This window comes from Psilocybe cubensis, chromosome 2 (genome assembly GCF_017499595.1).
Source record: "Psilocybe cubensis strain MGC-MH-2018 chromosome 2, whole genome shotgun sequence".
Lineage (NCBI taxonomy): Eukaryota > Fungi > Basidiomycota > Agaricomycetes > Agaricales > Agrocybaceae > Psilocybe > Psilocybe cubensis.
The window spans coordinates 1,461,615-1,477,062 of NC_063000.1; the positions used below are offsets into that span (position 1 = coordinate 1,461,615).

General features: G+C 43.9%; 4 protein-coding genes across 4 annotated transcripts; 3 read left to right on the top strand and 1 right to left on the bottom strand.

Annotated features, from left to right (window-relative positions):
• Window positions 1–877: 877 nt before the first annotated feature.
• JR316_0001967 (uncharacterized protein) lies at window positions 878–1,543 on the top strand (the record flags this gene model as incomplete). The annotated part of the gene is made up of 1 exon (XM_047887763.1): window positions 878–1,543. The coding sequence occupies one exon, from the start codon at window positions 878–880 to the stop codon at window positions 1,541–1,543; it is 666 nt and encodes a 221-aa protein (XP_047752686.1).
• A 219-nt stretch (window positions 1,544–1,762) lies between these two features.
• JR316_0001968 (uncharacterized protein) lies at window positions 1,763–4,970 on the bottom strand (the record flags this gene model as incomplete). The annotated part of the gene is made up of 12 exons (XM_047887764.1): window positions 1,763–1,899; window positions 1,956–2,173; window positions 2,232–2,413; window positions 2,470–2,606; window positions 2,659–2,768; window positions 2,820–3,073; window positions 3,128–3,150; window positions 3,214–3,358; window positions 3,412–4,023; window positions 4,079–4,210; window positions 4,262–4,366; window positions 4,422–4,970. 12 exons carry the CDS (start codon window positions 4,968–4,970, stop codon window positions 1,763–1,765), a joined length of 2,604 nt encoding a protein of 867 aa, XP_047752687.1.
• Window positions 4,971–5,233: 263 nt separating this feature from the next.
• Window positions 5,234–9,589, top strand: JR316_0001969 (Regulator of nonsense transcripts 2; the record flags this gene model as incomplete). Its single annotated transcript, XM_047887765.1, has 19 exons — window positions 5,234–5,345; window positions 5,399–5,604; window positions 5,655–5,915; window positions 5,968–6,261; window positions 6,314–6,441; window positions 6,504–6,878; window positions 6,929–7,127; window positions 7,175–7,285; window positions 7,343–7,414; window positions 7,467–7,652; window positions 7,705–7,785; window positions 7,836–8,277; window positions 8,334–8,491; window positions 8,542–8,607; window positions 8,668–8,758; window positions 8,810–8,916; window positions 8,970–9,287; window positions 9,341–9,482; window positions 9,537–9,589. 19 exons carry the CDS (start codon window positions 5,234–5,236, stop codon window positions 9,587–9,589), a joined length of 3,402 nt encoding a protein of 1,133 aa, XP_047752688.1.
• Window positions 9,590–10,155: 566 nt separating this feature from the next.
• Window positions 10,156–15,174, top strand: JR316_0001970 (Ribosome biogenesis protein tsr1; the record flags this gene model as incomplete). The annotated part of the gene is made up of 13 exons (XM_047887766.1): window positions 10,156–10,398; window positions 10,447–10,660; window positions 10,721–10,837; window positions 10,890–11,575; window positions 11,632–11,728; window positions 12,483–12,762; window positions 12,814–13,324; window positions 13,384–13,841; window positions 13,903–14,158; window positions 14,221–14,382; window positions 14,435–14,645; window positions 14,733–14,870; window positions 14,924–15,174. The coding sequence occupies 13 exons, from the start codon at window positions 10,156–10,158 to the stop codon at window positions 15,172–15,174; spliced, it is 3,624 nt and encodes a 1,207-aa protein (XP_047752689.1).
• Between the last annotated feature and the right edge of the window lie 274 nt (window positions 15,175–15,448).

Genomic DNA, 15,448 nt, shown 5'->3' on the forward strand with positions numbered 1-15,448 from the left:
GCCATCTTTGTTAGAAAATTAAATCATATCAACTCCATAGTGGGCAGGTTGTGGGTCCTTGTTTGCACCATCAAAATTGAAATGATGGAAGCTGGCTTCAAACTCCGATTAAACAGTTGCGTCACCGATAATATGAAAGACGCGAACGTCAGATTTCTACCAAATCCCACTGTCACTGGTTCCGTTAATCTAAGATCGACAACAGTCTCTACTCTGTGGGGTATGGTAACTGAAAAGTAGACGGTCCCTTTGCAGAGGCAACAAGAATGGGCAACACGCCATTTGCGGTCGATAGTATATCAGCTGTCGAGGCTACTAGTGACAGTATTCAAAGCCATGTATCGCAGGTCAGATCGTCTAAACGGAATAGGACGTACGCCAGCACGGCTGTAGGAAAATCGGAGGAGCTCTCAGACTTAACATCACCTCTGGAAATAATAGTAAACCACGGTCATTATCACACTCAAGGATTCTGGGCACTGTACCTACTGGGAGAGTCATCCCATATACCCCATTCCTTGCGAACAACACGTCGTGGACACATATGGACGTCAATGTCGATAGTTCATCGCGCTTGCATTCTGTATTGCCTTTTGAGTTGTGTGATCGCCTCCGCCCACCTATTCACAAATATTGTCAACCCTGCAATGCGACACGCTTGGAAAACGCGCACGTTTGACATAGCAGGTGTGTATTCTATCCAGGCTGTATCGTCACTTCAGCCCTCTGATATATACTCCAGGAAACCTGCCTGCAAGCATGGTAGTAACACAATATCTAACAAGATCCTTGGTGGTTTCAACACCGTTAGAACCTTTTGTAATCAACATACTGGACGAAACTGCATCTAATATAACCATCTGTGCATGGCTTCCGGATGTCAAGCTACACTTATTTGGGAAGTGGAGGCAAAGTTGGCCAGGTAAAGCATAATTGCACATTCCTGATTAACCCAGCTCAGCGACTACTAGGATTTGTATCTTTATTGGTTACGACAAACCACAGGGCGTCTTCTTCGTCTCATCAGAGACTCTTGAAAACCCTAAGACAGATGGCTTCTAAGCCATGGATGAAAGGCGTTTCTATCCACCTTCTACACATTAAAGAACACGCCGTGGGATCGCCGAACCTTTATCTCAACCTTGCTCGCCTATTTGCTTCCACGGATTGGGTTTTAATTATGCCTGGTGAGCCGGAAGGCTATATTCCTCCCAAAGTATCCGATATTATGTCTCCCGCCCCGCACCCAAGTGAATATGTGCTGGTATCCGGTAATCATTCATACCCCTTTCCAGACCTCTCGCCCCTCTTGATACACAAGACAAATGATTTTTGGTGCTCGGAACGTGTGCTAGCCACGGATTCGCGCACAAAAGATTGGAGTGAATGCCTGTGGCAATTGAACCTGGAAACAGCAGGGACGTTGAAAACCTTGAACATGTCATTGACGGTTCCAACGCCAAAGGAAGACGAGAGAGGTTCCATTTCAGAGGTATGCGTTATTGCGTTGAGCAAAGTCTGTGTTCTAAGCGTGATTGGTTAGAAACTGATTGGCAAGTATCGCGATGAGCTTTGCAACAGCGTAATCTACCGGATGTCAATGACGCGGGCAGGAAAACAGAGGGTGCTGGACTTGGAGTGGGCGAAGAGCTACTGCAGAAAGGTGAAAACCCCTCACGTACACCCGATTTCTCATTAACACTTGGCACAATTGACAGAGTGTGAATAGAAAGCGGGAGGTATGATAGTCGCAAATGGTGGATCAGCCATTCCCACCAATGAGGCTCGCCTCCATTTGTTCTTCATCCATCGCGTCATCTGGTTCCAGTTGAAACGCTGCCCAAACGCTTTCTCCCTCTGGACCTTCCACCATCACTTCAAAAATATCCCGAGATATATCTGGGAACATCAAGGTCAGAACGAATCCCAAAGAACACGAAGCACAAATATCTTACCGACAAGATATTCAACCTCTTGTCGCGTGTCTGGTTCCATCCAATTAAATGAATCGCAATAGGCTAATCGGCCAAACGATACGATGAAAATATCATTGATGTTGTTGAAAGCACGGTGAGGAGCTTGTTGGAGTTTTTGACGAAGATCTAAAAACGGATCATGCCCGAAAATGAGGTGGTATAATAGAAATATGGCCTGGTTCAGAGCCTTTACGTAACTTGGAAGCAATGATATATCAATATAGAATATCGAGGTTGAGACAACAGTGGACTTACGATGACGTAGCCTCGGTGGAAGTGACAAGTTGTTCACTTTCCTCAAACAAAGGTATACAGAGATGCGATATGTACAATACCAACGATGGTATCAATACATTAGATCCTACCAGTATGGAATGCGTAGTGGGATGTGCCACCAATATTTGGGCAAGAAACATGAGAATATATATCTTGAAATTCTAATGAGAAATATTTGAGATTCGTGGAACACGGCTAGCAGAAAATAAAAACGCACTTCTGTTGGAGGTCTATTTGTATCGACTAAAAGAGAGCATAATTTGTCGATGAAAGAATTCTTAATAGAATCCCCGTCTGTTGGTTTTTTGTCTGTGGATGGAGACATTCCTAGAATGGCCGTAAGTAAAGTATGATCTACAAGAGTCGTCAGCAGGTGAAAGAGCAGAGAATGGTAATAAAGACTAACGGGTGGAGAGCAGGACAAGAACCAATGCTGATTTTTCCAAGAGCCAGTTAGGCTGTGCTGTATGAAGCATTAACAGCAGAGCAGTATTGTTTTGAACAAATGATTGGATTCTGACAAACATTGGTAAATAGAAGGGATGGCGCATTTGGCAAAAAACTTACCCGTTGATAAATTCTGGATCTGCTTGAAAACATAATAGCTGCAGAAGAGATATCGTTTCTGTCGCAATTTGATCCTTGTTCAAGTGGTTTTTTGTTGGCTCCAAGTTCTCGAGAATGACTCTGGAGATCAAGTTTACGATTGTGATTTCGTCGCCCGATGATGAAATGTGAGAAGACAACAATACAGAGTGAAACATTGGTATAGATAGAACCAATCTATGCATCAAATTCATCAAGATTGCGAGATAATGAAGCTGTTTTGAGATGTTATTCGACAATTTTTTATGATTGATTCATTTAGTACTCACCTGCTGAGATTCCCGAAGAGATTCTAAAAGAAATAGTAAGGATGTGCAAACAATTGCCATTGAATGCTTCAAATCTTCTAATCTACTTGAGTTTGAGATGACCTCCAGGATGCGTGAACAAGACGCAGCATAGTCCCCCGGATTCTTTGTACGTTCCGTGAAGCCAAGAATTTGCTGAAATGTACTCATTTCAGAGGATGGATGACAATGCGTCAGGATGATACGGCAAAGCTGTAAAGATATGTAAATACGGCGGCGATCTATGCAAGCAGGAAATAAGGTACCTCTGATTTCCAATTTACTGCCTCAAAATTTTCTGCGACGTCCATCAATGCATCTTCGTCGCTGTCGGTCGGAGCAGCATCCATGTATCGATTTGTTGTTTGAGAAAATGCATATTTATCAGATCCCATAAAGAGAGGGATTCTATCGACATCTTGCTTTAGCACCTGACTGTCTGTGGTCTTAAGTTTAGGGCGAGGCGTATGGTTTGTAGAGCCAAACATTGGCTGGGAAGGAAATATGTTGGGCAAATCTTCGTTACCGAATATTGCGAAGTCGTCTTCTGCCTTACCCTTACCCTTGTCCATTTTTTTGGACGGAGAAAATATGGGTGTTGATGTTTCGAATGCATTCTGAAAGCCAGGAAGATTGCGCCCTTTCTCAGGTGGCCTTCGAGATTGTTTACTTGGAGAAAATTTTGAGGTAACAGCAAAGCGAGGTGCACGAATAGGTGTCTCGTCTATTTTTTTCGAACCTTGAACTTGGGATGCGCCTCCATGCCAGATATTCATTGACGCCGTTACTTGGAGGGGTGTTGAGGGGATGTCTCGAGTAACCTTCTTTGCGCGAACAGAACCTGGTACTTTACGCATCGAGGAATCCAATTCTTGTTGCTTTTAAGAGCCTTGAGATGACAAAATCAAGATCAAATAAAAGTGATGTCCCAACCTTAAAAACCATCTGAGAGCGCAGACGTTCTAGTTCGTCTTTCAACTCTTTCTGTACTTGAAATTGTTTCTGTTCGACCTTCTCTTTCTCCGCTCTTAGCTGTGACAATTGTGCCGCGTGGTTTTGAGATGCCTTATGATTGGCTCAGTATCTGGGCAAAAACGCATGAACACACAACCCGACCTTCTCAATGTTTCTTCTGAGAATGCTCACTTCCCCTTCTTTGGCAAGCTTGACATCGATAGCTGCTTTAAGGGTCATCTGCATTTTGGAATTCTCTTCACGCATCTACAGATATCCTAATCAAGCTCCTGACTTTCATGAAAGAACGTTGGAAACGAACCTCGTCATACTTCTTCTGTAGTTCTACCATTTGTACGTGAATGCGATTTATGTCTTGGTTCGACGGAACGTAATTGGATTGGCCTTGAAATCTGTTCTCACTAGGTAAAGGCCGCTTTTGTTGGACATTTGACTGACGAGACGCGTTAAGTCGCGACCCAGATGCATGTGCATTGGACCCTCGAGAGTTCGAGGTATTCACTTGAACGGGCCCGTCTTGACGATTGCCGTTATCTAATATCTGACCTCTGGTTACCTGTCCGCTCATTCTGCCACCAATCCCATATGTCCCGTCACCACGCAGGGAAATCTCTGGTAAATCATCGTAGGCATTGTCAGAAGACACATTAGCGCCTATTCCAGGTGCCCATCCAGTGCTTGTTTTATGTCGTTTGTTGACATGTCCCTCTGGAGCAATGGGTATTGCTATTAGGTTCTGGCTGGCAGTGTCTGGTCGTTGTAAGTACTTCTGTTCTTCTTGATCGAGTAAAGCTAGTGCCTGAGCGTCCAGAACAATATCGTCAAACACGTAATCATCTGAATCATCCATAAACAGTTCGGAAGATGTCCAAGTGTTGAAGCAACATAGATTTGACTTGGTTTCAATTAGCAGTCGACTCAGACCTGTGTGGTTAAAATTACTTGGCAGATATGCTGACATAATATAAGTAATCGTCCCCTTTCGGCATTTCCGCAACCCGATAAATGACTCCGGCACAAGCACCTCTTGCGCACAACGCTTATGTCAAAGTTGGATACCGATTTTTGGTTTAAGACCCATTCATAAACCACACACGCTTTCTATATATTTCGATGGAATCGCAAGCAACTGGCGTTCATGGCGCGCAGAAGTTGGATGAGGAAAAGGCTCGCCATGCGAAGCGCGTTAAGCTTAAGCAACTTAATACGACGCCAATTGTGCAAGGTCCGTCATAATCAACAGGGCCGTTGAACAACGCTTAACATTCCTGGAACTAGAAACTGCTAGGCTTGATTCCTCGCTCAAGCGACATACTGCTCTCATTAAGCGTATTCGTCAATCTATGGCGAACGAGAATCGTGACCAAATCATGAAGGACATCGAATCACTCACCTTGGAGAAATATGTTGACGAACTTGCAGGAGGCGTCATTGAAGGCCTGTCGAGGTGCAAAACAGAAAAGGATGTTTGGGCCTCTGTTGAGGTAGGTGGCGTCCTAAACTGACTTCATTGATCCCTGCTTATATGACTTAGATTATCTCGGCGCTTCACCGCCGGTTTCCAAAAACCTTCACTCCGGCCCTTGTATCTCATTTATCTGCTGCTATAAGTGCACCCTCACGAGCATCTTTGGCCGCTTTGGCTCCAGAACATCGAGAAAAGGAGGATTCCAGTCGTGTGGCGCGTCAACGACCTATAATCCGAGTATGTTCTGAGTTGGCTTTAGTGGGCATAATCAAGGATGCACCTGACAGAAGCGGAGCTGAATGGGTTATGAAAGCAATTAAAGAATTGGTGAGTGGATAATATTATGTCTGCGCCTGCGTCCTAATTCATCGGAAAACAGTTGTCCAACGATCCTAGTTTATCTTCACTGCCTTTATTGACTACTTTCCTGAAGGCCTATTCAAGACCTTTTCTTGGAATAGTCCCTCCAGCTCCATCCAAGCAAATAGGATCTGACACTGAACCTGGTAGTTTATCTAATCAGGTTCAAGAAGAGTCTTACTATGGACAATTTCCGGCCCTATCCAAAGAAGAGGAAGGAGAGTTGGTGGAACAAGATATCCGCGATCGATTTAAACGGATGTGTGAGGGCTACTTCGAAAACGTTTGCAAGAAGCTAGTTATTGAGCACAAAGTTTGAGCACTTTACATTCGTTTATGAATGCGTGCTAACTCTTTTCTCACAGCGCCTTCAAGAACAAGACAAAAGAAACCACGAGGCATATATCCGCTCTGGAGAAATATTCGAAGATCGTCAGCAAGCCTACGAGAAGATGACCAAGAATTATGAAAAGTTGTTGACTAGTTGTCAATCGTGAGTAATGGCTTGGGCCTTTCTCTGGAACTATCACTGAATGGCCAATGTAACAATCTTAGCCTCTCCGAATTATTGTACCTACCGCTTCCAAGTCTTCCTACAGCATCCCAGAAGTCCGATTCCATTCTTATTGGCTCTAATTCGACCCATTTAAATGGAGATGCAGAAGAAATTATGACCACAGGCGGGAAGTGGGAGGATGAAGAAGAACGACGCTTCTTCGAAGATATCCAGGATCTAAAAGATTTCGTACCATCTAGTGTTCTTGGGGTGGAAGAAGACATAGAAGAAGATAACAAAGAGATGGAACAAGAGAGGGTAGAAAGAGAGAAAGAAGAAGTTAGAAAGCTTGAAGAGGAATTGGAACGGCTGGGCGATACAGAGAATCATACAGAAAGCGATAGAACAACCTATGAAGAGTCTCATGAGGATGAGTCCGTTATTCTCATCTTTTCATGCAAATTTCTACTAAAACACATTTCAGCATACCCACGCCTACCCCTGGCACACCGAAAGCGAACTCTCCACCTCTATCTCCACAACTTGCCCCTCAAGGGCCCTCACAACTCTTAACCGCTCTACTTGTCAGGCTTCCAGACGCCACTAATCGTGCATTGATCGACCAAGCTGCCATCGATTTTGCGTTCCTGAACTCCAAAGCAGCGCGCAAAAGGCTCACTCGGGTTAGCAAAATACTGTTGTCAATATTTCAGTGCTCATGCCCTTTTAGTTTATGACCCAAGTTCCAAAAAGCAGGACTGATCTGCTTCCACATTATTCAAGATTAATAGCAACCTTGAATAAATATATGCCTGACATTGGGGCAGATATTGTCGCATTTGTAAGTTCAGAATGTGGTCTATATGAATACTCACTCTTTTGACCGATTCTGTATTAGTTAGATGAAGAGTTCCGCTATTTACAGAGGAAGAAGAATGTTGTTAAGGAATTGGCTGAAGTCAGGCTCAAGGTAAAAGACATGTTAGTCCAAGCCAGATTCACCGCCATTTGACATTTTGCAGAACATCATCTTTCTTTCCAATCTAACCAAATTCCGCGTGGTACCACCGCACGTTATTTTACATATGTTCAAAGTCTGTCTAGACGATTTCTCTGGGATAAATGTGGAGAATATCGCTCTTCTTCTAGAAGGTTGTGGCAGATTTTTGCTCAGGAGCCCGGATACTTCAGAAAGATTCAGTACAATGGTAAAAATTATCATATTTTTACACTACCCATTCGCTGACACCATGTTAAAAGCTCGAACTTATGCGCCGGAAGCAAAATATGCAGCACTTTGACCAAAGGCAACTTCTACTTTTAGAAAATGCCTATTATCAGGTTTTTATTTTGCCCTTCATCCACTTTAGTGAATCTAACAATCAATTCAGTGCAATCCTCCAGAACGAGCACCCAGGCAGGAGAAAATCCGCACCCCGATCGAATTATTTATCCGCCATCTGATATATGACGTGCTCGCAAAAAAGACTATCGACAAGGTGCTAAAGCTTCTCCGTAAGCTTGATTGGGATAACGATGATGTCAAAAGATATTTGCACAAAGTTTTCACAAAACCTTGGAAAATCAAATATAGCAACATTGGGCTATTGGCTATGCTAACTTATGATCTCCAAAGGTACCGACCTGCTTTTGCCATCGCAGTTGTCGACCAGGTTCTAGAAGACGTGCGACGAGGCTTAGAGCAAAACGTTTATAGTACCAATCAAAGAAGGCTTGCCACAATGAAGTACCTTGGAGAGCTCTACATCTACAGGCTTCTTAGTTCTGGGATTATTTTCGACACGCTATGGTCACTTGTGACCTTCGGTCATCGTAAGTCATTTTTATATCATTTATCGTATATCCTTTTTTTTACTCTAGATTTGTAGCTGATGGGCGTCCATTGCCAAATCAGGCTGTACCTTTGGATATGCCCGACGACTTTTTCCGAGTTCGTCTGGTCTGTGTACTTCTCGATACCTGCGGCATGTGTTTCGACCGCGGAACTCAGAAGAAAAAACTGGATAATTTTATCATCTTCTTACAGGTGTGGCGCTTTTTACATATCATGCACAAACGTTGACTGATAGTCAACAGTATTATATTCATTGCAAGGAACCATTGCCAATGGACGTTGACTTTATGCTCTCGGATTCTTTAGAAGTATGTTTGTTAGAGGTTTTTGTTTACATCGAAGCCTCCATATTTATTCATCTTTTACAGGCTGTGAGGCCTAAATTAGAAATTGCGAAAACAATTGAGCAAGCAGCCATCGCCGTTGACGAAATGTTTAATTCGGCGTACCAAACCACTGGTAATATTGTCTGTCTCACTGCATATTGCATATTTTGTTAATTTTCACCAGTAGCCGACGACAGTGGTGATGACAGTGATGATGAAGAAGGGGAGAGGCGGGACGATAATGGTCTCGATGACGAAGAGCAAGAGGAATTTGGCGAGCCAGATTCACCGGTATGTTGTTTATAGTAATCTTTTCTTGTACTCCTATCTCAACACGCCTCTAGGTCGACGAGCGAGCGCCATCTCCAGAACAAGACATTGTTCTTTCTGCCAGCAACAGCCTTCAGGAGAATCTCGGTCCCTCCGAGGAGGCTGACGCAGAATTTGCAAAGGAATTAGCTAAACTTGTCACCGATACATCCGCAGAATCACGAAAAGTAGACAAAAAAACCGCTCTGGCATTATGGGAATCTGCTGTTCTTCCTCCTACCTCTCGAAAAAAGCGTACAGATGATAGAGATGAAGACCATGACGAGAAAGAGGCCAACGAACCTACAACTATGGCGTTCACTGTTATCACGAAAAAAGGCAATAAACAACAGGTCGCTCTTATATTCTTGTACGTTAAAAAGAGCGCTGACCAACATCACCTTAGGCCCGTCAAATATCTGTCCCAGCCGCTTCAGCATTGGCGGTCCACACCCGCTCAGCCCAACTGCAAGATAAAGTCGAACAACAACACTTAAAAAGATTGGTTCTGGACTATGAACAAAGAGAAGAAGCAGAAGAACTGAAAGGTAGGATACATGCGTCTCAAATGCACACGATTCATTATTTATCGCATTTTGCAGCCTTGGAAGCCCGGAATCGTGCTGGTGCGATAAAAATACGCTATGTCGGATAACACTATCCTCGTTGTTTCGAGATTATTCATGAACTCACATTGCGACTGTTTCCTGGGCTACCATCCATACGATAACTCGAGCCACCGTCCGCTGGGTAGTCAAATGGTCTTCAACGCTTCGACTTTCCAGATATTGGTTGCTCAGGCTTTCAAGCTCGCTGCATTTGGTCGCAGCAGACGCGCTGTGTAAGGATACGGTTACAACCAGTGCACAGTAAATACTCCCCTTGGGACTCGTAGATTTGATTGCATGAAAAGATGTCATGTACATAGGTTTCATGCCGTTCTATAGTCAAACCTTCTTGAGCCGCTGTTCAATGCTACACGCTCTTTGAATGGGCAACCCGTTAGTCCCAGCTGAGATACCGCTTGTGACCGGTTGACCCGCCAATAACATCCAGAATTCATTTTTGTCCCAATTTGGATAAAACACCCTTTGCGCACCACTGTAATGAATCCTCGGCATAATCTATGGTTAGAAATAACATGGCCTTATCTGAAACTTCTACCACACAATTCCTCTACATTAATTTATAATCAAGTGGCCTAGAACTTGCCACCTTTCAATGCACTCCACATCACAAGGACCCGAAGACGAAGACGACTCCGATGCACTTTCATACTCTCAATTACCTCTCTTCGATCCTGAAGATTTGCCCAGAATTACCACAGAGGTTGTCAAATATAACTCGTCAGGGTCAAATGGTGGCCGAACTTACAACCAGTATCTCCGGGGTGAAAAGATAGGGAAGGGTAAACATGGGGATGTCTATGTATGTAGAGATCAAGAGATAGCAGGATATGAGTTGGTTCGTCTATGCTTTCAACCATCATGGCAGTGTTAATCGTGTATATAGGCGATGAAGGTCGTTCGAAAGAGCAATAATCGAGACCGAATGAAACTTTTACGGAGAACCTACCAACAAGAAAATCCCGATGGCCAACCTGCCATGAACAGTACTTTGAACAGTATTCGAAAGGAGATTGCTTTGATGCAGAAGTTGCGCCATGCTAATGTGGTCCGGCTGGTCGAGGTGCTAGACAGTCCCAGCGATGAAAAGATATATATAGGTGTGTACATTTGAGGCCTCCTCATCGTATACAACGCTGACTTGGTTGGCTTTATGCAAGTTATGGAATATCTTTCAGGGGGTCCCGTAGAATGGTGTAATGATGAACACAAAGCAATTCTCACACTACAACAAACTCGGCGCATAATAAGGGATACAATATTGGGTCTTGAGTATCGTGCGTGTTGTTTCTCTTTCTCAGCGCCATCAAAGCTACTCACGGCATGCAGTTCATTACGAAGGTATCATTCATCGCGATATAAAACCTGCAAATATTTTGTATACACCCGATCGCCGTTCTGTCAAGATTATTGACTTCGGTGTTGCACACTACACTCCGCCTTCAACCCTACTTTCGAAGACTACAAAGGGAAAGCTCCCCCCTCAACACGAGACAAATACATACCATATTGACTCATCCCTTTTTCCGGAATCCGACATTCGTAAGAGAGCTGGAACACCATCCTTCCTCGCACCCGAGGTCGTATGGTTTTCAGACGATGATTCTAACATGCCGCCCTCGCCTTCTTACGACACTATAGCTGGCAGATCGAATGACAGAGCGCTTGTGAACAGCGCAACCACAGACTTCCAGAAACCCAAAACGCGACCTCAAGTTACAAAAGCAATCGACATCTGGTCCTTAGGAGTGACGTTCTACTGCTTACTTTTTGGTCATACACCATTTACGGTTCCCTCGTCTTCGAACGAGAATATGCAACGTAGTGAATTCGTGCTGTACAACATCATCTGCACAAAGGACTGGCCTGTGGACGAGACTATGGGTTCCGATGCAATTACTACAGGCGGACGACGACCCTCCAGATCAGACTCTGAAGGTTATTGGGTGGTGAATCTGCTAGATCGTATGCTACAGAAAGATCCCCAACACCGTGCTTCCTTGCAGGAGATCAAGGTAAATTCCAGTATATAATTTTTTGTTCATTTCTCTAATTCTTCTATACTTATCAGGAAAATCCCTGGATATTGAAGGGCATAGAAAACCCTGGAGAATGGGTGCGAATCACTTCCCCTTCTCGCGAATACGACGAGGTGAAATCACCATCCAGTTGGGTCAGAACTGCCGGAAAGAAAATTCTAAGGCTTATACCACGCAAAGGATGAATCTGAATTCCACATTCGACAAAAACAGCGCTCAATATTTTGGAACACAGACTTGACGACACCATGCGTTTTATTAATCTATCATGCTACCCAGGATTTCCAATCTAATGTATCAGAAGAAATGTACAATTAAATCTCAGTCATGGAGATAATCTAACCATAGACAAATATAGACATTGTATTTCCACTCAGACAAAACCAGACAAAACATTGGACACTGCGAGTTATGAAATTTGCATGCATTTGCATTAGCTTCATCCACGTTTGTTGTCCCTAGTATTCTGAAAGTAGTCGTACAGTCCTTTGTCTAATCCTTATCTGAACGCTATACGTTTCAGTTTCAGTATAAATTTATTTGCGGATTACTATTAGATTAGATTTTACCTGATTGGGCAACATTTTTTTTGAAATGTATTGCTACCGCAAACTGTAATTTAGTTGCTCGACTTGACTTTATACTCTTTCATCGGCCTTTACGATGACTGAAGCAGCGCATCATCACAGGCCTACACTTAAGCAGGTTCTATATCTCACACTGTGTACAATGACACCTCTACTGAATACTGAGATCTGCACAGAAAAATAAATCTTTCAAATCAAAACATGCTACGAAAGGATCACTAAAAGATGCAGCAAAAGGCAAGGAATATATCCTGCTGCTTTTGCATCATTTATCTGATTATTCTGCTCATGTATAGGTCGAATTGCTCGACCATCCCCTAAGGCATCAACAGGCTCGAGCACCGTAGCCCAATCACGTCTAAACCGCAGAAACAACGCAAAGCAATCTGCAGCTGCCAAACGCAATGCTTTGGTCTCTGCAACACGTATATTCAACGGCGTAGATGGAGCTCCTCGGATCGTTGCCGTCATTCCTCTCACTGAAGATGTAAGCGCAAAAAGTACTGTGCAATCTCTGGCGGATGTACTGGATATGAGCGCAGACGATTGTCCTGATGATGGAATATGGAAAATGAAGTGCGAAACCCTTTTTATTGATCATAAAATTAATCACTGATTTCAGAATAGAGCTGAACGCTTTAGGACATCACTACAATTTCGTACAGTACCGTACCGAAACTTTTACTCAGCCCTGGATGCTTGCAAAGTGGCCGATTATGTTGTTTTCGTTCTTTCCAGTAGCGTGGAAGTTGACCCCTGGGGTGATACTCTTCTGAGAACACTCCAAGCTCAGGGTCTTCCCGAAGTTGTCAGCGTCATCTCTCCAGACGCATCCATTGATGTCAAATCGCGTACTGGCATCCTAAAATCACTTCTATCCTTCGTTCAATATTTCGTCCCAACCCAAACAAGAGTTTTTGATCTTCATGCTAGCTCTGATAGATTAAATGCATTACGGTCACTTTCTGAAGGAAAGCCTTCCGACGTGAGATGGAAGGAGGGAAGAACCTGGATTTTGGGCGAAACCACGGAATGGGAGGATGGCACACTCAAACTTACAGGCGTTGCACGTGGATCGCCTCTGTCTGCAAATAGACTTGTCCACATACCCAACTTTGGTGACTTCCAGGTTTCAAAAGTACATTTCATTCACTACTCGAACCTTTTTGCGAGTAGCTAACGTGTGTTGAATTATAGATTCTTTCCGCACCACTTCCTAGGACGCACAAGGGTTCCAATGGACCTGCAATGGATGTTGAACCTGCACTTTTGGCTGAGGCCGACCCAACCTCCGCAGATTCATTGGTGTCAAGCAACGACCCTGAAGATCTACAAAACGAGCAAACATGGCCTACAGAAGAGGAGATGAAAGGCGGAGTTGATGATGTCCAGACTGACATCCCTGATGCTGTGGTTGGTACCACACCAAAAGCTGTCCGACGTATCCCTAAAGGGATGAGCGAATACCAAGCAGCATGGATTATCGATGAAGATGACGACGAAGAAGGCGATGAAACCAATCAAAGCACGGATGAAGTTGACATGGAAACTCAGGGAGAGGAAGAAGAGGAGATGCAAGATATGCCTATGGACGATGCTGCGACTGAAAAGGATGTTCGCTTCGAGGATCTTGACATGGAAGAGGAGGAAGAACAGTGAGCAATGTTTCAGCGCATCAATACAAGGTCACTGAATATTATCATTTCTACTTCGTAGATTGAATAAGTGGCGCAATCGACAACGAGAAGAAGAAGACGATCAATCGTTCCCTGATGAGATTGATACGCCAAAAGAAATTCCTGCTAGGACGCGCTTCCAGAGATATCGTGGCATGCGCTCCTTCCGAACAAGTCCTTGGGATGCATACGAAAATCTACCACGTGACTACGCTCGAATATTCCAATTTGAAGATTTCAAGCGAACTGAACGAAGTGTTCGTCGCAGAGCAGAGCAAGAGTTAAATGTCGTAGAGGTTTGTGCCACTCTTTCTTTTCAACTGGCACAACCCTGTCTGACCGTTAAATTTTTATAAAGCCTGGTGCTCGTGTCACTCTCTATATCAAAGATGTGCCCCAGGCAGCAACTAGTGTATCGCCTATCATCTTGTTCTCTGTTCTACAGCACGAGCACAAGGTGACGGTGCTTAACTTTACTGTGCAGAGAAACACTGAATATGATGGATCCGTTCGTTCGAAAGTGAGTTTTGCTTTGTGTGGCTATTCCTCGCCGAGAGCTCATAACTGTTTAGGACCCCCTCATTCTCTGTGTAGGGCCCCGCCGTCTAGCAGTCAATCCTATATACAGTCAACACACTCGCGGTGGTGGAAAAGGTGCCAACAACGTTCACAAATTTGAAAGGTACCTTCGTCATGGCGTGACTTCTGTTGCCACTACATACGGTCCAGTTATATACGGGAGGCAACCATGCGTCTTGCTCAGAGAGACACCCGATGCAGAAGGTGAGTATTTCCACTGTTCTACTTTCAGTTAGGCCTGAGAGTTTTGCTTGACGACGTGTGTGTTAATAATGTGTTCAATTTTAACAGCTCCACAGCTCGTGGCTATGGGCACCTTTATGAACCCTGATACGACGCGAATAATCGCCAAACGAATTATTCTCACTGGACATCCATTCAAAGTGCATAAAAAGACGGCCACTATCCGCTATATGTTCTTCAACCCTGGTGAGTTTCATCGATTGTTACTGATCTGTAAACACCTTAACCGAATCCAAAAGATGACGTGCACTACTTTAAACCTATTCAACTCCACACTAAGCATGGGCGGACCGGCCACATACGCGAATCACTCGGTACTCATGGGTACTTCAAAGCCTACTTCGATGGTCCTATCAATCAAATGGACACTGTTTGCATGTCCTTGTATAAGCGAGTATTCCCCAAGTGGGCCCGGTTATGGACTCAAAGCAGGATACACGAAGTATCTAATGGGGCAGAAAAGGCAACTTCGGATGCCATGGAGGAGTAGGTTTATTGTTGTATCTCCTAGAATTCTGGAATATACTTCACCTAAGTTACAAGGCCAGTTATACAAGGTCATTTCGATATTCATCATTCTGTTGGCCCATGGGGTACTTGATCACTATTCAACTACTTGTTCTCACTCCACTTGAGACGCTGATTCCATGGATATACTGCCGATCTTTTTCTAAACTCACAGCTCCGTTTCTACTAGCGTGATTTCTCTTGTGGTAAGATGTTTTCGACATTTGCATCGTATAGGCATATTACTATATATTTTA